General features: G+C 44.7%; 1 protein-coding gene across 7 annotated transcripts; it reads left to right on the top strand.

The window, feature by feature from the left end:
• The first annotated feature begins 121 nt into the window (after positions 1-121).
• Positions 122-19,381, top strand: LOC117153992 (monocarboxylate transporter 12). 7 transcript variants are annotated; one of them, XM_076624182.1, is made up of 13 exons: positions 905-2,535; positions 9,188-9,450; positions 10,967-11,099; positions 12,111-12,315; positions 12,654-12,794; positions 13,501-13,689; positions 14,244-14,487; positions 14,883-15,081; positions 15,473-15,649; positions 15,829-16,051; positions 16,298-16,537; positions 16,626-16,751; positions 17,162-19,381. In XM_076624182.1, the coding sequence occupies exons 3-13, from the start codon at positions 10,980-10,982 to the stop codon at positions 17,314-17,316; spliced, it is 2,019 nt and encodes a 672-aa protein (XP_076480297.1). In that variant the 5' UTR covers positions 905-2,535; positions 9,188-9,450; positions 10,967-10,979; the 3' UTR covers positions 17,317-19,381. The 7 variants fall into 7 exon arrangements, with proteins under 7 accessions (XP_033184480.1, XP_076480296.1, XP_076480297.1 ...); XM_033328589.2 differs by lacking the exons at positions 905-2,535; positions 9,188-9,450 and adding an exon at positions 122-642; XM_076624181.1 differs by lacking the exons at positions 905-2,535; positions 9,188-9,450 and adding an exon at positions 694-856.
• Positions 19,382-24,922: the final 5,541 nt, after the last annotated feature.

Raw genomic sequence — 24,922 nt, forward strand, 5'->3', positions numbered from 1 at the left:
TACAAGACATACATGTATAAAAAAGAAGAGGAGCACGCAAATGCTCTGGTGAATCGTAGAACGTCATCACTTTGCAGTGAACTCTTTTCTATCTCCCTCCCTCTCTCCGTCCCGAAGGAACGGTACGAGAGTTCGTCGTGCAATAGGCGTATATTCTTGGCGCGACCTACCTTAAGTAAACTTACACTTTCGTTTAAGCGCCACCGTGCAATAGGAGGGGCGAAACGCAAGAAAACGAGCGGAGGTTTGGCGAAACACCGCCTCCGTTCTGTCGCGCGAGAATTGCAAGTGGCTCGTCGTCGTTTATCGCGACTTCCTCGTACTTTTTCCACCAGTTCACCGCGTGCCTTTCGCCTCTTTCCCGTTCTTCTCCTTCGTCTCTTTTCCTTCTTCTCTCCTTTCTCCCTTACTCTCTCTCTCTCTCTCTCTCTTTCTATCTCTCTTTCTCTCTTATTCTCGCTCTATCTTCTATCTTTCTCGCATACGGTCTCGAACTTCAACACCACTGCCGATTTTTATGGCACTCGTCCCCTCGGTCTGTTCTCACTTCTTCTTCGAGCGAAGCAGTCGACACCAGGATACGACTTGCGCGAGTGTGACATCCGAAGTTCGTGCTTCGTTGACGACAATCATGACGCATACGTGAGTGCATTTCGGTACATGCTCGATGATATACGCCGCATTCACGGGGCTCGATACACGTGGATTGCCGTTCGTTTCTGTGAAGTTTATCTCGGTGGTGAAGATATATATATATATATATACACATACATCGCGGCAAGGAACGAGGATGAATCCCGGTCGATTCGTGGGAATAACTCTAACGCTCGATAGCAAGAAGAATGCAACGAGCAACGTAAATAAATTCCTGTAAAAGAAAATTATCTCGCGAGCTGTTCACGTGCACGGTAATTAAGATCGCGTTCGCGACGCTTTTAAAGAAGATCGAAAACGACGATTTATCTCCGCGTACAACAGTCCAGAGAACTAAATATACGTATTCTTAGATCTGTCGAACGCACGATCAAGCAAAAAGAGAGCTGGTGTGTATTTCTGCGCCATGCGAGTTCGCGCCACACGACGCGATACTGCGTATTCGTGGCACGTGTAGTCGTGCGTCGGCACTGCACGCCGCCCTTTTTCACGCGGGAACTAGCGAAACTTGTACACGAACCAGTTTTAATCATCCGATTTATCAATTGACGAGTCATGGATCACTTTGGTTATACTCAAACTGCACAAGCGCATCGGTATTATAGAAATTTATCGTGTTTTTCTATGGAAAGGGGGAAAATTTGTTGGCAAATGGCTGCTTCTAAATTGTTCACAGATACCGGGCAACCGTCGCTGTGTAAAATTTTTCAGAACTTTTATCGGCGTATGAATTATGGAATTGTCAAATTACAACTGATAACGACGCTACAAACAAAAGCCGCCACACAACAAAAACGCAATCGGTATTACGATAAACTAATCGAATATAAAAAGCAGGCCGTACTTGAAATACGCTTAACCAACAATTTTCCCGATGCGCAATCATAATATTCTATGCATTTCGTTAATATACGAGTATTACCGCGAAACGAACGGGAGGCAAGGACGCGTGCGCCTAGCCACTTCCATAATAAACCTTTTCGCCATTAATTACGTCATCGAGTTCACTATCACCGCGTCTTGTGGTTGGAAACGTCGAAACGGGTTGCCGAGTGGTTCGGTGGTCACACAATCTCCGCTGATTCGGGTTATCGGACAGTCGCCTCCGGAGTCCTTATCGACGATCAACGGAACTCGCGGCGCCGCGTATCGGCCGTTTTAACCGCGGCTCGTTAGCGCTTCTAAGTGCAGCCGTTCGATCTCGTAACCAAGAGGGTGGCGTGTTTCGATTTCGATTGTCGATCGAACGGAGCGCGAATCGTAGCCGTCTCGATTCGTCTCGCATCGAACGAACGTCGATCGTCGATCTCGATTAGATTTAACGCGTGCACGCATATCGTAGCTAACGATCGACTGCGATCCATCGGCGATCGATCAACGGTCGTGAGAATTTCGCTTTACTCTTTGCGAGTCAGGTTCCGTCGTCTCTATCGAGATAACCTCGAATCTCTGTAGAAGAAGCTCGATTCGCGGACAAACGCAAAGGAGACGAAGATCGAGGGAAACGGCGATTCGATTACTGGCAAATTTCGAAGAAACCTTCGTATTTAATATAATCGTAACTTTCTACGCTCGTTACGTCACGCTTCGTTCCGGCAGCAGATCATCTGGCGGTATGAGTCGGAGCATGTGTCCAACGAGACGATCCTGTGAGCTCGAAACGGACCAATCTGGCATTCGGTTGTTATCGGTGACCGATGGAAGCCGTGCACACCCGACGGGATACACAGATCGCGCTTACTCTCGGGCACATCGCGCGTACCGTCTTAGTACACGCGCACGACGCGGCCACGAACACGCGCGCGTTCCTCTCTGGCCTCTTTCCTTCGCACCCGCTCCCTGGAATTTCGGCAGTCGGTGACAGTGGCTTGACGAGGAAAGGTAATCAACCGGCCTTAACCGTTTCAGGTTTAACCAGATGTATCTCTCGTCACGGTGTACATAGTAACCGTTACATATGTGCGCGTGTGTACGGGCATACGAAAAGCTTCTCATTCATTTCTTCCGTTTCTTTCAGTTTACGGTAGTGTAAACGCGTGTGTAGTGCACATGTAGGAGTACACGCTTGCGATCGCGTCTATGTATACGTGTTCTGTTGTGTTTTGTATTCCATCGACGCTTAAGCGCACTTCCCGCCTCGAGGTTCGCGCATGCGCGCTCCGCAGCATCCCTTTGCACGTGGTCGTGCACACACGTAAGCTTGTTTTACGTGTTCCTTATTGTCATTACGAAATTATCAATTACGAAAGACGCAACGATAAGTTGGACACGCGTCTTTCTACGTTCTTCTCTCTTTTCCGACACACGTATCTTGTTTCACGCGTGTGTGCATACATTTTCTCGCTTATCGTCGATCGAGTCTACGAGACTGTAGCTATCGACGGGAGACCGAACCAAGACGTCTGCTTTTTTCTGTCCCGTTCGATAATAAAAACATAACTTATCTCCGATGCCGATGACGTTCGACCAGACGAAATAGCGTCGTTTCCGAAATTTCCATACGGTAAGGATCGTGCGCGCGTAGCACGCGCATGCGTGCTGCTCGACCGACCAGATCGGAATATTAATTCCGAATCCGTAATGAGAGCCGCTCAACGAATCGACCTTGTCTCGCGTATGAAAATCGCCTGCGTTAATTTCTTTTTCCATTCCCTTTCCGGCTTATCTTTCGATCCGCTTCCCAACTCGGAAACAGATACGTGCCCCTCAGTCCATGTATAAAAACATCATTTTTATTTCCCCTACGAGAAAAAAAAAGTCAATCGGATCGTTGTTCCTCGATCAGTCTTTTCCTTTCCACGATCGCGTTGAAAAACCCGTATAATAATTATCTTTCGCGTCCTCGTTCGCGAATAACCAGCAATTACAACGAGCAGAATGAAATCATTGCGGTGTCGCGCAAACAAGCCTACGATCATCGACGATCGCCTTATTATTATTTAGTAGCCGGTGTTTTTTCTGTTTCTCAAATGTCTCGAATATTTCATCGATCGTCGTTCTATTTAATTTCCGCTTCGGTAAGACATGAAAAACTATGAGAGAAAAGCGCCTGGTAATCACGTGTTAACGCTTAATGGTAAGCAAACACGATTCTGCGTTTCCGTTTTTTCCTGACCTGGCCAAGCTTCTCAAGATGAGAGAGAAACAAGCATAGCGAGAAACGCGGAGAGACAAAGACGCGTGGGTTGGGTCGAGTGGCCTGCAAAAGGAATGTCGGGTTTATTAGCCCGTTTTAGGTCTATTCCTGAAACACAGTCCATCGTCGATATAGCGTTGAATCGCGAATAATGTTGGTAAATAAACGTGTGCGAAAAATCTGAAAGATAAGTCCTGTTGAACTTTGGCCTCAGCACGTGGCCTCGAGAAGAAGATCGCTTACTCGGCCATACGATTTGTAGGTACATACTACGTGTAGAATCGTTCATTGTATTACCGGTGCCTTTTCAGCGGTCGAGTCATTCACGTTGACGGTCCGAGTGAATGGGAGCTGGCCCACGAGTTTCGCCCTAATCAATTTCTCGAGAGGGGCAACGAGGCCCGCAGCGGAACTAAATAAGGGATTCGTCGTGCTACCGTTCAATAGACTTCCTCTTTTGCGATTTTTTCGTCCAACTTTTGATCTACATTGGCTTTCGAGCGAAACTCTTCGAGTTCGAGCCACTTTGCCTCGTACAAATTCGAAGATCTGCCTTCGTCGAATCAACGGAGCTTCGAGAAATCGTCCGATAACTGGCTTCTGTCTTTTTTTTTTTTTTAAATTACTCGAGATAGAATTTCGATCTTGATTTTGAAAAACACCGACGAATCATCGAAACGAGTCTCCGCCGGCTACTCCGGCAGCTGCGTATTGTTTACGCGGTACGCTTTTCGTTTGGACCAGCGAAAAATTGAGATAAGTGGGATATCAAAGCACCGATATCGCGCCGATTGCAACGAGTACCAAATTACACGGCACCTTTGATATCAATTTCCTTAGAACAATCACGACACGGAGAAAAGCGGATAGTAATGGCGCTAATTACATTATCTAAACGAGATAGGAACGGATTTACTTGTACGATAACCAACTTTACATTTTGAACGTGTCGTGTGCTCCAGATAAACGACACTTTCACGCAGTTTAAAATACCTGTAACGCGAGCAAATGTTTTGTCGATTAGTTATCGGTTATTGCGTTGAACATCTCGTCGATTTATCTAATCGGCGATCGATCTCGATAGGCGGGAAATGAAAAAGTTTCGTAAACACGGAAATCTTGAACAAGTGGCGATCGTTCGTTCCATCCTTCGATACTCTAGAAAAGTAGATAATTCACCGATCGGTTGAATTTCAGATATCACGGTTTTACGGTATATCGAAGATGTAAAGTCGAAAGTTTGTCAGAGATACGATGTCCGTGAACACACAGCTCGTTTTGTTTTCCATGTCGATACTCCAGAAACACAGATAATTTAATAGTGTCGAGTATTTACGAAATTCCTAGCCACAGATAAAAACGTCTTGACAATGCGCGTTAAGATTCGTTCGTTACGATAATGCATTAACTTGAATATCACCGACGATTATACGGAAACATGCAAATATTGGTACGATCGTCGTTTGATTTATCGGGCCAGAAAGCGATGCGCGGACGTCCTCCATTCCGGTGTATACCCCGAAGTACATACTGCGGTTTGTTTCAATATTTATACACGATATCGACTCGCACCGCGCATATAATTTTCCATTCGACTATTATTCCAAGTGTCGAAGTTGCACGAGATAAGGCAGCAAAAGAGTTTCCTCTTTGCTCGGCTATCGACGATTCCTCGACATCGGAGAGTCGAATAAAAGTTTTCTCGAGACAATAATAACGGAAAAGTATATCGAAAAGTACGAGGCGACGGAGTGATGTAATATCGCGGTGTTCGATATCGAATTTGAATTCTGTACGAGAACGATAGCAGCATTCGCAACTTGGATTCTACGAGTCGTTGCTCGATCGACCGCGTCTTCGTTAGAAAGAGCATCCTGTTACCGGTCGGCGATAATTAAAGCGAACGTTGCATGAAAATTCAATTGAAAACCTGACAATTTTCCAATTAGGCACAATATGCCGCTTAAATAGAATTGAACGAGCCCCTAACGAGGGCTTCTTTCCCGCCATCAAAACGAATAGTGTGTTTCCGCGGCGTTTCCAGGAAGACGCGTTCAATACGGTCGCAGCTATCGTCAAATCTACTTCGTTAGATCTTATTCGTTTGCAACGAATAAATAGATTATTTCTTCGGTTTCTCGCGGAATGTTTGCATTTGCTGACGAGAACCACGTTTATTTGTATCGTGGTCGATGGTTTCGCGTGGAAATTGCGCAGATTCGATTCTTCGTAGAATTCGAAAATTCCAAATAAAAGAATTTCTACCGCGAACTGGCTGCTCTTGAAAAATTGTAAGTTGGCAGAAGGGCAATCGTTCGACTTATTTCGGACAGTTTTGAATAATAAAACGATCGAATTCTTCGACTATATATGTTATTTTATCTGTATCCCGAGCAACACGAGTAAGAGGCCAGCGAAAGCAACAAAACTTTTCAAACGCTGATTGGAAAACTTTCACGCCAGAATAGACACGTTCCAAGAAATATAACTACCCCAATGGGACTTTTACAATCTGTCAGTCTGTCTGAAACGATCGTGGCTACTAACGTCGTTTACGATTTTTAAATTACGTCTTTCAACGGACCCCGCTCTTTGTCCCGCTATAAACAGATGGAAATAAAAATTTAGAGAACTGACAATCACTGCGCGCGATAAGGCAATTTGTTTATGGAACAGAGCGATGGAAGACGATTCGGCTGGACGGTTCAGCAGCTTGTCGCAGGTATTCGCTTCGTTTCGTCGTCGCGTACGTTGTCTACGACGGCGAAGAACGAACAATGCAGAGAAAAGAAAAAGACAGAATCCGATGCGTTTGATATCGAGCCAGGAACGAATTCTCGAATAAACGGGCCAGTGCATTGTGTCCAGTATCCAACACGATAATGGCTATCTATCCGCTTTCCATCGATAATTGCCTCTTCTCGTTTCTGAAGCACCGATCCATCGATATCCTTTCGATTTCCTTTTCCGCGTCTCGCTCTCCCGACACAACTGCTCCAATGGGCCTTCTTTTTATATCGCTATTATTAGGCGAGCCTGACTCTATTCTCAGAGCACGCACCATACAACCGGGGGATTATTTCGAGAAAATATCTTCGCCGGTGTCGGTTCGATATACCGTTGCTTGCTTCCGTGTATCCGGCTATTTTCTCAATGTTGGAGACCCTATCGCAAGACTTTTCCACTACACAACAAGAAACTGGATGTTTCTTTTTCGGTCCCTCGGAGCTCTCGAAATTGTGGTCCCTCGCATTTATAGATTCTCATCGTTAGTTAACTTCCTCAGGGATAAATATTTCTAGCCGCGTAGTTTATACGTAGCAGAGTGTTGAAACGGAGACGGCGATGATCGTTTATCCAGATGTCGGCACTTTTCGTACGTGTTTGGATTTACAATGTTGTTATTATGAAAAGTAAATCGATATCGGTGCGTAGCCGAGTCTCAAGACTCGCAAGTTGAATCTTTCAAACGATCCTCTGATTATCCTGAGAATCTTATCGGGATACCTCGACTGTGTTTAGGATGTCCGCTGAAAGTGGTGTAACGTAAGCAAGCAACAAAGTAAATTTACCCTCAGGTACTGTGTAAACTGTAATATTAGCTGTTTAGAAAGTTGAATAGTCTTGTCGCAGTTTACAGGTGCTCGTTAAATTCAAATTTTGTGCAACTCGGTCTTAAGGACGACAGAAACACCTACGACTAGCGAGCAACAGCTGTGCACGTCGTGTAAATAATAAGACCGATCTCCACTTTGTTCGCTTTAATTTCTATAACACGGTCTCCAAACGAGAATGTTCATGTTCTCAGTTTGCTGGCCGCGGTAGATACTTAACGTAACTTCGAATGTTGCTCCGGTCCACAGCTATCGATTAGACCGTAATCGTTGGAGTATGTCGATTACGTGTCTCGATCGTTGCAAATTCCAGTTATCATAGCGCAAAAAGTTGCCCCCCGACGTTGGCTATTTGAATTTTCGTAATACGTTCTGAGAACGTGGTTATCATCGATAGAAAATGCCTATTCTTAATTTCTTCGTCGTAGGTAATTAACCCTACAACGAGTGCCATTCTAGCTCGTAGTTATCAATTAATTAGAGCATCAATTATCACCGTTTCAATGGCAGCCTAACGGCAGCCGTTCGAAACCCCGAGCACACCCCAGTTGTTGTAGGACCGAGAGTCGATAAGCGTTCGATTTGGCCACGAATTCGTTGCCTTTCTAACAAAATTTCGACGACCGTTGGACAACGTTGCGATATCCGGTGCGTTCGGGTGGTTTAAAGGTTCGTAGGAAGCTGTGGAGCGAGAGTTAGCCGCGACTTACTAAAAATAAGCGCTCCCCTTATCAGCAGGCTGAGTTTACACAATCCTATTTGCACAATACTCGTCAAACCGTGCAACGATACGGCTTCGTCAGAGAACGTCGTGGTTACACGTGGACCAACAGGACCCTGGACCGTTTCATTTGGCGTTAACCAGCCAGTGTCGAAATCTCTGCTTCGTCCCCTTCTTCGTTTTCTTCCCTTCTGTCTTCTGGGCTAGATCGAAGCAGATTATCCGTGGTTATTCGTATTTATATCTGCTACGACCTTGTGTCCAACGACGACCAGAAGGAATAACGGGCGACAGGAACACGCAGGGGACGTTGACCCAAACCGTTTTCGAGGATTTTCTGTTTGAAGTAATTTCGACGCTCGTGCGAGAAATATGGGACGTTGGTAGAACGATCGTGAACGAAATGTTCGTCGAGGAAAGTAACGGGAAAATGTTTCGGATTCGATCGAGTCTGTGCTCTATACGTATGTGTACGTCTATTACCATCATATTGTTATCCAAACTAACGACGGTTGCGATCCTATCGACAAGCTGGCAAACAAGATCGATCGAATCGAGAGATAATCCAAAGTATCGAATAATCGTCGCTTAAATCTTTCGATCATGTCGCTAATACGAGATGCAATCTTGCGTTTATCAAAATCTTGGTAAGCTTATCTGGCAATTTCCTGTGGTAATTTCGACTCGAAGGTGAAGTACGATGTTAATTCGTGACGATTGTTGTCTCGATGATCCTGCAATGCGTAACTTTTTCCACGATAGCTCGACTTTCGTGCGTTTAGGAAGCCGACAATCACGCGAAGATAAACGCGTTGTAATTTAGAAAGCAGTAGCGAACGAATTAATTCCAAGAGAAATATTATTCGTCCGAAATCTCGGAATTTATTTCCTTTCGTTCTTCCATCGACGATATCACGATGCTCTGAAAGATTTGTGAGCGTTGTAAGAGAGTACATAGTAAACAGAGATTAAAACGATTTACCGTGTTTTCAGAGATGCGTTTTGTTTGATACGCAAACGACGCGAAATTGGCTAACATAGGACGTATCTTATCATTCACAGAATACGACATACAAACACGCCCGTTTATTAGAGCAGCGGCCTGTTCTCGGCCGATCAATTGTCCATGGTCCTACCATCGTCGAACCATCGACGACAGACTATCTTCCGGTGTTTCGCGAACAACAGACAGGTGGACCATTCCTTGATCAACTTCGCAGCCTGTGTAGGAGCGTTCCAAGTTATTCGTTTGCTCTCAAATACTTCAGCCTTGTGTGAAAAGTTATTTTTTTTCATGACTAAATCCTAGATGCACGTAATGCATGGTATGTAATGACAATTTATTACTTTTATCTTCGTAAAGCTTCTATTTTTTATGAAACATTTATGTCGATCCGTTTTTCCAATATCTTATTAACATTCATTTCAAGAATATCGTGATTACTTATGCAATCGTGATATATAGATTTCCATCGGCAACGATTAAAAAACTCGAGGTTACTCTAACGGAGCACATGCTTCCAACGTTGAAATTCATTCTCGGCTGAAGGTCGGTCAAGAACATTGAGAAAGGTCAAGGTCGGCCGAACATACCGAACAATCGGCACGTGACTTGAACTATCAACCCGTTTGGGATCGGCATGGTCGATTGTTCGTGTGGCAATTTAACGAGCTGATTGCTCTTTCGCCCGTGGGACTGTACTTCGTGTATGTGGCCGTATCAGCTGTGAGAAATTTTCTCAGCAGAAACTTCGTCCTTAATCGAGTTCTTCGTTGTACGTTGAACATCACGGTCAATGGTCGAGGTACGCGTGTCCTCGTTCCAGTGAATCAGAATTAGTGCGATTCGTCACGTTTCAACCGAACTTTTCCTTTCGATTTCGCGTAGTGGCCCGTGGCTCGTTTGAACGAACGTAGATGACGATTTTTTTTTCGATAATTGCTTGTGCTCGTTGGTAAATGTTGGTAAGTAACATTATCCAGTCACATCGTCCTTGACCTACCTCATACTAGCCGTAATCGTATCAAACTGGACCAGCTGGTTACGAAACTGCTGGCTGCTGATGAAACAACGAAAGACAGAAGCGTGGAACCGCACGAGACTTGTTTTCTTCGACGATATCCGTCCGTAATTCCGCCCACTCGTCGGATGTTTATCGAGACGTCACTTTCTTCCTGATACCGGCCACTGTTGGCTCCCATCGCCACGTTTACGACATATTGTATGCTACATAAAACTGGCTATAAAATCTATGATTCACACAGACTGCTGCACAGTAGCACACTTCCAGTTGAGGATTCCAGTTGTCCGCGAGTGAAGCCAATCCGTGTTTAGACGCTTTTTCCATTTCTTTCGCGATCCATCTCGTCCATCTCAACGTTCGCCTGTTGCAATGTGCGCTTTATGACTTTGTGCTCGTTATATCCCATTGACATCTTCGATATTACGACCCTTCGTTGGACAGGGTTGGTAGAGGAGGGGTCGTAAAGGAGAGAAAGGTCGCGGAAAGAAGGAAAGTCTCGTCGTCGATTCCTTCCCCGTCTCGCGGCACCGCGTGCACGTGCATAATTTATAGGTATGATAATACACGCGTATTTACGTTATGTAGCATCGTGCACGACGAGTACGGCGAGTCGCAGCGCGGATCGAGCACGATGCAAACAAATACTTAATCAAGTTACTCGCTGATAGATAATGATATACAAATTACAAAACGTACGAACGTAGTCGTTCGCTTTTCGACCTTATCTTCGTCGCGTTCGCCTTCGTTTCGATTCATCTCTTTCTTTTTATTTTCACGATCTATCACGCTCTTTGCAACGGTCCATCCTCTGTTCCAGTCAACCGTGGACGATGATGGCGTCATTGGAGAATAAAGTGGATGAACAAGTCAGCAAGGTACCGCAGCAGAATGGAGGCAATTGCAGGAACGAGGAACTGCAGTTGGAAGACTTTCGAGATAACAATAACGAGGTGAGACACTGCAGGACTGATCTGAACGTATCTGTATCGTGCTTCGGTAGTCGTACGGACTGTGCAAATCAGACGACAGGGATCGGTTCGTTCGGGATGAGCGACGTTACCGCTGTTAATCGTAGAATACGACACCTCGATGATCGTTGACATTCCTTTCAAACGATGCATTTTCAGTGACTGGCTCGGTTATTTTCGTAAATTTTCCACTGTAAGAAAGCTAACAGGGAAGAAGCTTGCCAGATACGAGATCCGAAAGACAAGCTACGCGTAATAAGATATTTAAAATTTGCGAACGTTACTCTACGATTTACGTATTCGTTTTGCCGAGAAGAGCGGTCAGCTTGGGGTACAACGTGCGCGAGAGAAAAGTTCCAACGGTGCTGGAACAGTGGCGAAACTTGCGAAACGCGGAGCTGCTCCGATGCTCTGTAAAGAGATTAGCAACAATCGTCGGCGATATCGTTGCACGAGACTAAAAATACTGGCCGTAGTAATTCATAAATCGAGTTCTCTGTTAAAGTGAATCGGTATCAGCGTCACATGGCGCGGTCGCGGTCGCGGTCGTCGGTTCGATAACACGTCAGAGTTTTGGGTCACGCGCGGTCTAGCAAAACGCGAAAGTCGCCGGCTTGGACGGTTTCAGACGTTCTTTAGCCTTGATCTCGAGCACCTTGTGAATTTCCACGAATGACGGTGTTGAAACGTTCGTCGCTGGCCGTCCACCGAGCCACACGATCTTTCCTGCCTTCAGCTTCCGAATCTCCTTCTTGTTTTTACAAACTGCCAGATGTTCTTTGTTGGCCCGTGTAAGTACCTTGGAAACTTGAAACGACGACCTAACGAAAATTGAGCCGCAAGAAACGAGAAACCGATCCTGCATCGTGTTTTAGCTCGTCTTCGGTTGCCTATTAGCATGGTAATCGAAGGAAAGTTTCAAGGAAAGCACGAAACTTCTGCTAGAAATACATTTTCATGCACGTGAAAACTTTTTGTCGTTGGTGTTGACAGAGCATCGAGGTGGAGATGGTGGTGCCACCGGATGGTGGATGGGGTTGGATGATCGTCGCAGCCTCCTTCATGTGCAACCTCTTCGTGGACGGCATCATTTTTAGCTTCGGTGTCTTTCTCAACGATATTTCCGAAGCTTTCGCAGTGTCGAAGGCGAGAGTGGCGCTGGTTGGTTCGTTGCAGTCTGGATTTTATCTTATGGCTGGTCAGTGACAAAAAAAGAGCGTATAAATATAAATCATCCGATAGGCCGTGAGATAATTGAAAAACACATTTTGTATCGAACGTCGAATTAATTTTTCTTCTTAATTCTTTCTGCTTTATTCCCTGACTTATCTCATTTATTTTTAAAGTATCTTCTTAATTAGCCGTCAACGTAATAGCTCCAAGTATAATTAGCTTTTTCTATAACGTCGTATAACTTGATAGCAAAATTCCGATTACAGCGCATTATAACACGACATTTCCCTTTTCAACGCGCAATATCGTTGATTTTAACGATAAATTAATTTTCAGTATGGACCGCTTGTGTTTTATTCGCAGGCCCATTCGTGTCAGCATTGGCCAACAGGTACGGTTTTCGTCTGGTAGCGATCCTTGGAAGCGTGATAAGTTGCAGCGCCTTTGTCCTGTCGTACTTCAGCACTTCCATCGAGTTCCTCTATATCTCTTACGGCGTGCTCGGTAAGTTCTTATCCTACGTACAGGGTAGAGCGTCCAACAGTGTACTGAAATGTTACGTTTTGGCTGTTGGAAGCTGCGAATGTTGTTCAAATTTCAATGTTGGACAAATTTGCACGATTTCCAGGCATTTGCATATTCTTCGACGCACTTTTGTCTTTGGTAACACCTACGTAACACCTTGGAAGCTGCGCGAACATTCGGCTACGTTCTTTCGAATATACCACCCTGTATACGCTTGTTCCGCACCAAGTTTCTATCGCCTGGACAGAAAAGTTTCCCTTTTATCCTGGTGTTCCATTTTGCATGCAAAGAACGTTCCCCTTTCGAGTCACGTGAACGACGTCACTTTCCATTCGTCGCGTTCTCGCGATCGAAATTTCTTGAATAAAAAAAGACAGGCAAAAGGGAGGAACGGGTGCACCTAAAACTAACGTTAACTTTCATACTGAAATTATTGCGACTGGAGAATTCGTTAAAATTCCTTTCGCACGATAAAACGATGCGCTCTCGACTAACGTTTAATTTTCATATGCAAAGAACCGGAACCTTTTGAAGTAAAAAGAAAGAGAGAAAAAATTGCTGTCGCGCGATCGTCGAAACGCGGGTCCCAAGTAGAGCAGCGACGATTTAAATAAAAAATTCCATTCCGTGATTCATCGTTTCTATTTCTCCCGTTTCACGTGGTATTTGTGTCTTGCATTGTTAGGAGGTATCGGGGCAGGCCTGATTTACGTGCCGGCTGTCATAACTACCGGATTTTATTTTGAAAGATGGCGAGCGCTGGCTACCGGGATCGCGGTCTGCGGATCCGGAATCGGCGCTTTCATGCTCGCGCCTATCTCAGACATACTGGTGAAGCAATTCGGTTGGAGGGGCGCCTTGCTCTTCCAAGCAGGTAATCGATAAAACATCCGGTTGATCCACCTTTGATATCGCAACGCCAGTCTTTGATTGAATTCGAGAGAATTTTTCTAAGATTCTTTAACAACGATATCATCGATTCGGTGATTTGTCAATAAGATAGTATCAATGTTATCGTCTTGTAGCGTGTTTGACAAACGTTCCATTGTTTTGTCATTCGACACTCTCTTTTCGAGCAAACAGTGGAAACTTTAGGATTGTATTTCCACAGAGCGTTGTTCAAACACTTTCGCTTGCCCAATGTTATCGACGAAGTTTTCCACTCGTTTTAACGTTTCTTTATTTTTTATATTGGAAGTTGAAACAGCAGTTTCAATCCAGGACTGATCGAAAGTTTCTATTTCGCGATATTAACACGTTAACTGCGTTAACGATAATCCCTTACGGGGTGCTTAGTTAAAATCGAGCAATGACCTGTATACGTAGTCAACGACGTAGTCAACTGGTTAAAAAAAAAATTATACGCATATATAATAAACAAGTATTTTACGTTAGAACATTTCCAGAACGTTGCTTGAAATGTCATAGGAATGCTGTTAAATTGTGCCATTTTCGGTGCCATGTTCCGTCCATTGAAGTCAACGCGGATTAAGGTGAAATCCAGCCCGGAGAACGCGGGTTTAGAAGTAAAAAGCAGTTTGATGGCAAGGGGAGTGTCCACGGCGTCGTTGCATTGTATGCAACCAGGCAGAAGCGGTTTCTTTGGAACCAATAACAATACCGATTACCCAACGGCTGCTGAGCTGCTTGGAAGCAACCCCAACATAGTAAAGTAATAATTAAATCTCCATCTATTTTCAACTTTTCAAAAGTACTACGATCTTAAAGCTAGAAAAAATCCTTTATTTATGTACTTTGAAATGTTCACTCGGAGTATGAATTGCGATAAATTCGAAGGGAATACTCCGAGAAATAGAAATTGCCAACTTCGTACAAGTTTCGTTCGTAGAGATTACAGTCTCTTATTTAAGGCGTAAAACGTGCTGCGAGTTGCACGCTACAGTTAGAAGAAAAGTAGCAGTTAAACGCGGTCGAACCAACACGATGAACGAGTCTTAAGTCGACAAACTCGTAAAGATAGAAGAAACGTTAAGCTACGAAGAAGTAGAAGGAAAGGGGACTGGGTTTCAGACAGTGGGTGCTGATTTGACAAACTTCTTATTGCAGCGCCTCCAAGTCGTTGCATTCTCTCCATAAGATTCACGCGGAGCTGCGAACTCTGGAAAGGAAGTTGAGTAGCTCGGAGAAGCGGCTGTCCGTGCCGATTTATCCAGAGTTGGACGTGAACATGGACGAGAAGATGGTCGAAGAGGAGAACAATCTCCTCGGTGGAGATGTGGAGAGACTGAATGGCAAAGTGCCCACGGTGAGCGTAAAACACTCATCTCACGTTATTCTAACTTTTAAACGGGTCAGAATGCGGGTTAAACGGGTTCTACGTTGTTATCGGTTGTCTCGGGCCGAGTAAATAGGGGCAAATAAATAATTATTTATCGTTATGCAGAGCCAAGCTACCGTCCTGCGAAAGCTTCGCGAGAATTTCAAAAGATGAACGATGTTTTACGATTCGTAGAAAAAGACGCAAATTGTAGAAAGATCAACAATTGGTTATGCTAGGATACTCGTGGCGATACGTGTAGTTTGCGGACACTACTGAACTTTTATGGCATTTTTATGGCAGTTGCTGTGCCAGCAGGATTCATTTAGCCGCGATAACAGTACGTTCTGGTTAAGCGAGTAGAGGAAATTGTTGGCAGATTCGCAGACATACGATCAGCGGTAGACGACTGCGCGCGGACTCGGACTGCAGCCAGAAATCGCTAAAGATGGGCAACAGGCGAAACCCATTCAGCAAGGATCCGCAGAGACCGTTCTACAGGGACGATATCTTTTACGGCGGTTCCCTGAACAGACTGCCGCATTACAAATCGCAGGTAAAAAAACGGAACGAAATACCGTCGAATGCTTCAAGTTGGCTTGAAAAAAGTACATTTTTTTACGAATTACGCGAGTTTACGGTGTCTGCAAATTGTAACAGTAAATGATGGATCTTTTCATGTAGACACGACTACTCTCGAACGATTCATACATTTTTTAACCATCATTTGCACAGCAATCGTCCGTTGGCTATCACATGTCTGTCACGCGTTTGCCTACTGCGACGGACGTCGCCGAAGAGGAAAGTGGAAGCTGTTACATCTGTCCAGAGAGCGTACGCCGAATCTTGACGACAATGCTCGATTTGAGTCTCCTTAAGAGTCCATCTTTCTTGATCCTGGCTATATCCGGTGGACTTACGATGATGGGCTTCTATACACCTTTTATGTACGTCCCAGGTATCGTATCACGTTTCATCAAATCGTTTCTCTCCCATTTTTAAAAGCTTCGAAAGCTGCCGACAAAAGTATCCCATTTTCCCCCGCTATCTCCGCGGCATTTCGAAAATATCGAATCCGCCAAAGAAAAAGGAAGAAAACTCGAAGGATATCGGTTCGATTTTATCCGACCAAGTGTCCCGTTTTAAAAATCGACTATGCGCCAAAAAGACGAAAGAAACCAGCGTGGTCGATTCTGTTCTGCAGATCGAGCCCAATTGGCAGGCATCGAGGCCTCGACCGCTATGTTTCTTGTCTCTGTGATCGGTATCGGCAACACCATTGGCCGTGTCGTGTGTGGATTGGCTAGCAGCTTGCCAGGAGTTAACGCGTTGGTCGTCAACAATATATTCATCAGTGCCGCTGGCCTCTTCACCATTTTCTCCGGATTATCTCTCAGCAAGGGCTACCAGTTCTTTTACGCTGCCGGTTTTGGCACTAGCATATGTAAGTATATGGTGGTTCCCAAGCTCGAGGATATCGTTTCTGGTGTTTCAAATCCGTAGATATCGAGTTAAAATTTCTGTCATTGCAGCTGTCTTCGCCTCGCTGCGATCGATCCTGGTGGTAGATCTCCTGGGACTAGAGAAACTGACCAACGCTTTCGGATTGCTTCTTTTGTTTCAAGGCGTGGCAGCTGCCGTAGGCGCGCCTCTCGCAGGTGATTAGAAAATATCGATTCTCATGCCCAGAGGGGATGTTACGCGACAATATATCGGAACGTTGTTGTGCAACAGCGATATAAATCACGAACGTTTCATATTATTACACTTTACGATAGAGTGATCGATCGTGATACATTTGAATGTTGAATCAAAAGTCACCGGCAACTAATGCCGTTTCGATCGTGTAATTAATTAGCATCGATCTCGAGACGCGAGATACAGATCGCGGAATAAATTTCATGAGATACTTTCATAAACTGAGAATACAGATAAGATAAAACGACGATGGATAAGTACACGCTTGAAAGTCGTCTAATCTATTTTTACAAGTGTAAGTAATTTCGTATGTTTCAACGTGTTAATTAGTATTATACGATAAAAAGACGCATCGGTCCAATTTGTTTAGGTATCTTTATGGATGCAACCGGAAGCTACGACGCCTCGTTTTACCTGTCTGGTAGCCTGATCTTTCTGTCGGCTGTGATCTGTTACCCCTTGAAGAGAATCAACGTGTGGGAGACTAAAAAGAACGGCGACAAATGCAGCGACGATCCATCCTAGTCCTGGTCGACGTCGAGCGCAAGACAGAACGCCGAAGACTGAAGTCTATCACGTATTCTCGTTGTCGGCCACCGTGTGTGTTTGTACATACTAACGCGTAAATAATTTATAACACGACTGCTCGAATCGATAATTAATCCGTGTGGTGGCAGCAGGACCAGCGTGATCATCGCAGCTATGAGAACACGTGGCAAAGGGGCTCGTCCGTGTTCCATCTTCGAACTCGGTCGATCTTTGGAACTAAAACGGTCTATCGAGACGTTCAGGAGGGTGCAACTGACGATTCCATGGTCAGAGGAATACCGTCCAGAGTATAAAGATTCTGTCCAAATCTGAGGTCGAGCTTTGTATTCCCATGAAACGTCGGAGTGCTCTTTTCGTATTCCGAGTAGCGCGTGAACATGTCGCGAACTCGCTGTCAGCTTTTACGCTGTTTTTAATCACCGACGTGCCTTCTCGTATCTTACAACGGATGGTTGGGAGTCGTGAGATATTTTTCTAGATCGTTCGATGACGGAAGATATGTGTTCGTTGTTACGTGCCTTGCGTTTTCATAAAGAGATTTTACTCGAAGGTTCCCACGTAATTCATTGCGATGCTTTATAATTGATAATTCGCCGATCTCCTGTTAATTTACAGGGATTGCAAGGATTTTAGAATGTAAGGAAGACGTTTGTATATCAACACGCGCCTCCGGAAGAACGGATTATTGCTTTACTCCTATGTACTATGTTCTATTTGATGCAGCTTCGCTACGATTCTATACTGTCAAAAATCTTATTTATAGCGCGATATCGTAAATACGATCGTATACACCTATTTCCTTATTGCGATGCTGCAGACGGGAATAATTACGCTGCTTTATCTATTGTACATCTTGCGTCGTTTCGAGAGGAATGCGCATGGAACGTTTGTATCTCTAGGAAGATTGGCGCGCGAAGGCGAAGTGAATATTCTCGTTAAATCGATCGATCACGCCTTCCACTTCCGCGAATATCTTATAAAACGCGTTTCTATAATGAATAAGCAACACACTGTTACACGCGAAGGCGTATGTACTTGCATAAACGAGTACACGTAATCTAGATAGATCGTGCATCCGTTCTGGTGCAATACTATTTATAGAGTTAATTAATCACTAAACCGACATCCGGCAGCGTGGTTCCGGATGTTCGGCTCACCACTAGGTGTTTAAGGATTTGCTCAAAAATGAAATCCGTTCCTATTGTTCCTAATTAATTATCTACTCTAGCATTTTTCTTTGTGTTTCCTTTTTTGTTTTTGTTTCCTTAGAATTATTCGATGCGCTTCGTGACGATGTAGCGTTGCATCGTTCCGCGGAGGATCGATCATTTCATTACTTAAAAATGTATTTAACTGTGCCGCAAAAAATAACGTTCGTCGAAAAAGGTACAAAAATATTGTACCAAGTGTACCGCGGCAGATAAATGTGTGAAAAAATTCAGTCGCAGCTAGCATTTCGAAACACAGTGGAAGAACGTATAATCCGCTTTTAAACTAAAGACCATCTTACCTGTTACGATACACACCCCGTTTCCAATCTACGAAGTACGAACGAAAAGTCGATATTGTTCAGAGTGCGTACGACGCGCGTGATGCCAGTGATCCGAATCGAACACGCGATACAACCTACGGTACGAAACAATCGGAAAAGAAAATATCGGAGAAGAAGAAAAACACGCGTGGATGTATTTTCCGATCGCGATATTTTCCTAACTTTCTAAGCTACCCTCTCTCCTCGCCAAACCGTTTTCTACGCGAGCTTCGACACGTCGCATCAAAGAGCGACACGTGCCAAATGTGATATTCCATTAGACGGCGTAACGTTTGTTTCGATAGGTAATCGAGTCTCGTGGAAATAGATTGTACGAACTCGTTTTCAGACATATACTTGATCGCGTGTCACGAGGATGGTCGCCGCGTGATACGCGTCGCATACTTGCTGATTGACAGCGAAACGATATTGTTACACAAATGTGTAAACGTGTAATTAAATATCAAGACTACGAAAAGGAAAGAGATAAAAGACGAGGAACGCCTGAAACTTGAATTTTCCATGCGGTTCGCCCTGCCTTGTACGTTCCTTCTGTTCTGCCACTCCTACTGTCTCCAACGTACGACGCAACATCGCTCGTAAATGTTATAAATTATTTATCAGCGCGTATACGTACGATCGTTGAAACGTTTGTTGTATTTGATCGTATGCGTGGTTTTCCTGTTCTTTATTGCCAATTACGAGCTGCAAATCCGGCAAACAATTTATCACTTTTCATGTTACCTTTATTGCGCTCGATCCATATGTTTTGCGAAGCCATTCGTTAACGCAACCTGGAATTCTCTCTTCCTTCGGCCGTGCGTGTTATCTCGTTTTAACAAGGGCGAGGATTCTCGACGACGTTGTCTTCTCCGTGAGTTCTTCGGTTTTACGATCCAGACCGAAAGACGACGAACTGTTTCAAGGGGGCAGGTAACCTTTTTCGTCGTCTACGAGAAGCGTTAAAGATCATCGGAGAACAGGACTCTTTCCTTAATGGTATCTTTTAATCTTCAATCTCTTTCTTCTCTTCTGCCCCGTATTTTCTTCCTTTCTAAAAAATGTTTTTTTAGCAGATACGTATGTACCTGGAACACGTCGAAGTACTATCACGTTATAAGGCAGAGCAGAGTTTCGCGTGCACGAGATCGATATTATCCTCATCAGTGCGTATTGGAATCCGTAACGAAGCGGCAGTGATACGAAACAACGCGCCCAAGCTATCTGCCGGAGAAACAGATAACTCTCGCTAGTCAAACCAACCAGAGAATTTTCCAATCTTCTAACGAATCGGCCAGATTGATAATCGCATGTTCGTCATTTCTCCGATAATTCTTATCGGCCATTAAATTACTCCCCGAGCTTCCACCCGTTCGTTCCAGATTTTTTTCCAAAGCGAACTTTACGATTCTCGCCTAGAAATTTGGTCATCGTGTCGCAGCAGTCGTGGTCAAAGCTTCTGCCGAGGTATAAGTTCAAAGAAGAAGGTCGCGCGACGAGGAGAGGAGGAACGTGTTTAACGAACGGCAATAATTTATGCCCGGGCACGGCCGCGCGTGGAAAAAACTCGTTGTGCTCGTCTTCCCGCCTCGACTTCGACCAGTAGGCCAGCCAGTGAGCGAACTCATAAATAGCGGAAAAGGCTGGCAATTCGCTTTTACGTTCGGAGGGCTCTGCTCGCGTCCGTCCGAATTGCTCTTTTTCGAACTGGCTATTGCCACACTCCACTCCGAACGGATGATTGAAAAAAATGCGGCACAGCCGCCAAACCGCGAGATCCGCGCGCATTTCCTTCGAATCCTAGTAATTCCGTTTCCGGTTACTGGGGTTACAATGTCGTTTCTGGTTATCCGCTTACTATCGCCGCGTACACGTTTCGCGTTACTTTCCAAATAAAACCGGTTAATCATCCGGAGCTTACATTTTTTATACGCGTTTCCCGTTGGTTGTACAAGCAGCCTGGATAAGATCGATCGAACTGATCTTTTCTGTTCGTCGAACGCGAGGGGAAAGCAACGATCCAGAACGGAAGTCGATTAAGAATTCTTCTGCCTTCGGGCTAGCCCTCTTTTTCAAGCGTCGAGTAGAGCGATTTAAAATCGGCTCTCGCCGTAGATACGATGTTTTGCCTCGATATTCGCCCCTTGATAACTTTCCGTCGAGAGATATGGATCGACAAAGATCGAGGATACAGCGCGACGTATGATTTGTCTTTTGGCAGGAACGGAAGCACGTGGTTGTGTTTTATCCGGGGGCGGTATTGATTGGATATTTTTGTAATACTCTCCTACACGCGGACGTTGATTTAAACCCGCCATCTGTTTATTCATATTCTTTGGACGATTCGGAGATCGAATTACTAATGGAATACTCGAAGACCAGTCTGCCAACGGAATCATCGATATTCCGAAATGACCGATTTCTTTGTCAAGTATCCCCGCGTCGTCGAATCTGTGGAATAGTATCCTCGACGCAACAACAGCCCCTTCTTCAACGTGCAGCAATTACCTTCCCCCTTAAGACAGAGTAAACCGCTCTTTAAACCGTCCCTCGAGTACTCCTTTCCGTCCATCGAGACGGTCCCGTTTCTCCTATAGACTTGTCCTCGCGCGTTTCTATCCTCTTCACAAGGGGAGACGGAGTAACGGCTCTCGGGGGTGGATCGGCAAAAAAAGAGACAGCAGAGCGAGTTCTCGTCTCCCGTGAGGGAAGGACAGAAAGCGAGGTAGCACGAGGGTCGGAAGAAGGAGAGAAGAGAAAAGACGATGGTGGTTGGTGAACGCGAGAAAGGTAGGGTATTAACCGTGAAGAAACGAGGACCGGCTTTTCACGGTGGTGTCTCGAAGGCATAGCGGGGTCTCTGCTTCCGACTGCAGATACATTGCGACATGGAACCGGGGGTTAGTGTAGGGGGTTTCGTGGTGGCGCGAGAGGGGCGAAGGGACCGGCGACGAGGGTGGTGGGTTGCTCGGGGCTCGAAAGGGGGATGAAATGCGCCGCGACGCGCTGCGGCGAAGCCAGACGGAGACGGACTGAGTTTCTGCTCCGCATCCGCAGCATCCTCCCTCTCTATCCTCTCTGTCCTTCTTCAGCCCTTTCTCTATCTAGTTTTCTTTCTTCGTATCCCCTTCCTACTCCTTCGTCTCGTCGTTCACCCTCCTCCTTCTTTCCCTCTATCATTCCTTCGTCTCTCTCTCTCTCTCTCTCTCTTCCACCTGGTTAACTTTCGTTCCGTCCTTTCCCTTCTCCACTCTGATCCTCCTCTTCCGCGTTTAACGTGTCTTCTATTTCCACGCGCCCGGCATTACGCTCTCTCCTTCATCCCTTGCGATCCTCCTCTCTTTCTGCCTCGCTGTTTCTGCCTTTCTCCATTTCACCCCCCGACTCAAACCACCGCGGTCCAGTCGAGTGTCGGCCCGTGAACCGTGCAGTTCGCCTCGTGGCTCGTTCGCACGACGGCTGCGTGACGATCAAATTGTCCATTCGGCTGGTAGGAACGCGCGCGACTCGACAGCCGGCATCCTTGCAAACACCACCTACATAGATCACGGCAGGATTTAAGAAGAGTCGGGCATAAGAGGAGATTCTATCGGCCGGTTGGACAGCGAGTGGCGAGAACCAGTGTAGAAGCCAGCAACCGGAATCCACGTGGTGTTGACGTGAAAGGTAGAAGGGGTGCTCTCACTGGGAAGGGTGGAAAGGGTTCGAAAGTGTACTGTTATTGGTCGTTTATCTAATACGGTCACATGTTTCGTGTTTGAACAACGGAACGATATTTGTAGCTTGTGTGAAAATACTGGTATTCCTGAACAGTTTGTAGATCGCTACGATAGCGATTCGCTTAATTTGCCTCTCTTTTCTCTTTTTTTTTTTTCAAACAATGATGTTCAAGTTTCGCGTAAAATATACGATTGGAACGAAACGTTGGATGTTCGTGTTCGAAGCAGCACGTTCGAAAAATTGAAATGTAGATAAAATATTTGTTTGTTGCCGTTTGTAGTACTCTCGACCAGTGGATGGAGCAATGGGCAAAATATTTTCTTTCTGTTCTCTTCTTGAGGTACCAACTAATTTTTCAACTTGAACACGCTATTGCCTCAAAGCAGCCAAATAAGCAGACCTAGTTTACGCTATTCTCAACAAGTCGAGAGGAGAAGCTTCTCAGCTTATTAAGCTCCACTCTCTTCAACCTTTCCACCGCAACGCCCAAAACGCGAAAAAAGAAAAAAGAGAAAGAAAAAGAAGCTGTATCGCGTCGAGAGAAAACATTTCTCTCGAATTTTCTTCCTTGCAATGAAATTCCTTTTCCCATTTCTTTTATTCCTTTTTAGAGACGCGCCATGTATCACACGATTCGGTCTAGAAATGAGGGCTTTTAAGAGGACCGGAAGCAGACCCTTCCGTAACTCTTTGACACGTTGCAAACACGCGTCATCGGTTCGCTTAGCATTCTTCGTATTCTGATCAGACGCGATCGAAATTCGCTTGCGTGCACTCCGATTGAAAATCAGCAATCCCGGTCCACGTGCCGCGAATCCTAAATCGTAACAAGCACCTGGCTACTTGATTCTACAGCCATTTTGAATCCTGAACGTATTTCTTTCGAACGATACAGATTTTAAACGATGTTCATTGATGTTAAAGAATTCTCTTTACCAAAAAAAAAAAAAACAAACTTTTCTGTCATCAGTCAACGGTCAAAATTTTCTAATACTTTCATGGATCGCACGAGTTATCACTATGTATACGACATTGACTTATTCGAACGCTCATTTTTTATATTCATCATATAAATAACGCGTAAGCTAAGATTAAATATTATAGATCTAAAGGTCAAATAATTTACGCGAAAAAATTTCGAAGGATCCTTTTGTCATGTAACGCGTCGTAGCCGCGACGCACAAATTTCATTTCCCGTGAAATACGAGAATGGAACAAGCCAAAGAATCGAATGTTTATCGCGTTTCACGGCTAGCAGAGCGAGAAACGTTTCCTCGTGTTCAGTTTTCCAGAAACTGAAGCAAAATCGAGCCGGACGATCCATACTTGTTTGTGCAGCAACGATAAATATCGAAGTTAATGGCTATCGCCATCTAGAAGGTGCGCGATTCAATGGAGGTTAATCGACCGACATCGGATCTGAATGAAACTAAATCGCGTTAGGCTTGATTTCCTTCTCACAAAAGAATCCAATTATAAGCCTTTCAACGGCCATTCGACAATAACCGGCCCAGTGTTCCTAACCTCTTTCCTTTCCGCCAGCATTAACCAAATTAAAATTCCCGCTCGCGATTGGTGAATGGTTTTTAAGCCGTACAAAGCTTCGTGGTTTAGCGTTTCTCCTCCAACTCTTTGTTATTTTTTTCCTTGCGGACGACTTCATTTAATATCGCGTGAAGAATTAACATTTATCGATTTTACGTTGTAGTATATGTATGCCATGGTGAATGTACTGTGAGTGAACTAAGTATATTAGGCTTGTAAAGTCAGTCAGGTGTTAAAGTTTACGCTTTAAGAGTCAAAACAGCAATTTTAGACACAAGTATGGCGGACAGTATGCCAAACACCGATGTGCTGTATATAAACTAGGAACGGACTTTGCAAGAACATAATCTGCAATTTTGTAAAGAAGTTGTATATATAAATTAATAAATGGCCCGGAAGCCATTAAAATGCATACGACTTCGAGTATGTCGCCAATTAATGTTCTAATTCACGATCTCGTTATATCTCTTCTACAAATTATACGAGATGTTTCGTATCTAATGACCCGTTCGCTACATTTCAAGAAATTGTTTCATTCGTCTTGCATATTTCGTAATTCGATTGGTCACGTAAGAAACCCCGTAATAGCGCATAATACGTGTTTCAGCGATAACGATTTGTTACAGTCGAAGTCAGTGACCAATCTCGTAAATTACATGTTCAGTCATATTGTCGTAGTCGACTAACGCGTGCGCGTTACAGCTTTATTTATGTCGCGATAAACGCTTCTAAATTAGAAAATAATTAACCACGCGTCAGAAGCCAGAATTTCCTGCGAAATTCATA

The sequence above is a fragment of the Bombus vancouverensis genome, chromosome 14 (assembly GCF_051014615.1).
Source record: "Bombus vancouverensis nearcticus chromosome 14, iyBomVanc1_principal, whole genome shotgun sequence".
NCBI classification, from domain to species: Eukaryota; Metazoa; Arthropoda; class Insecta; order Hymenoptera; family Apidae; genus Bombus; species Bombus vancouverensis.

Bases quoted from the DNA above. Each gene is read 5' to 3' on its own strand.
- LOC117153992 (XM_033328589.2), top strand. From the start codon at position 518: ATGGCACTCGTCCCCTCGGTCTGTTCTCACTTCTTCTTCGAGCGAAGC. The intron at 643-10,966 runs GTGAGTGCATTT...CCTCTGTTCCAG, and splicing joins ACGACAATCATGACGCATAC to TCAACCGTGGACGATGATGG. The intron at 12,316-12,653 runs GTCAGTGACAAA...TTTTATTCGCAG, and splicing joins TGGATTTTATCTTATGGCTG to GCCCATTCGTGTCAGCATTG.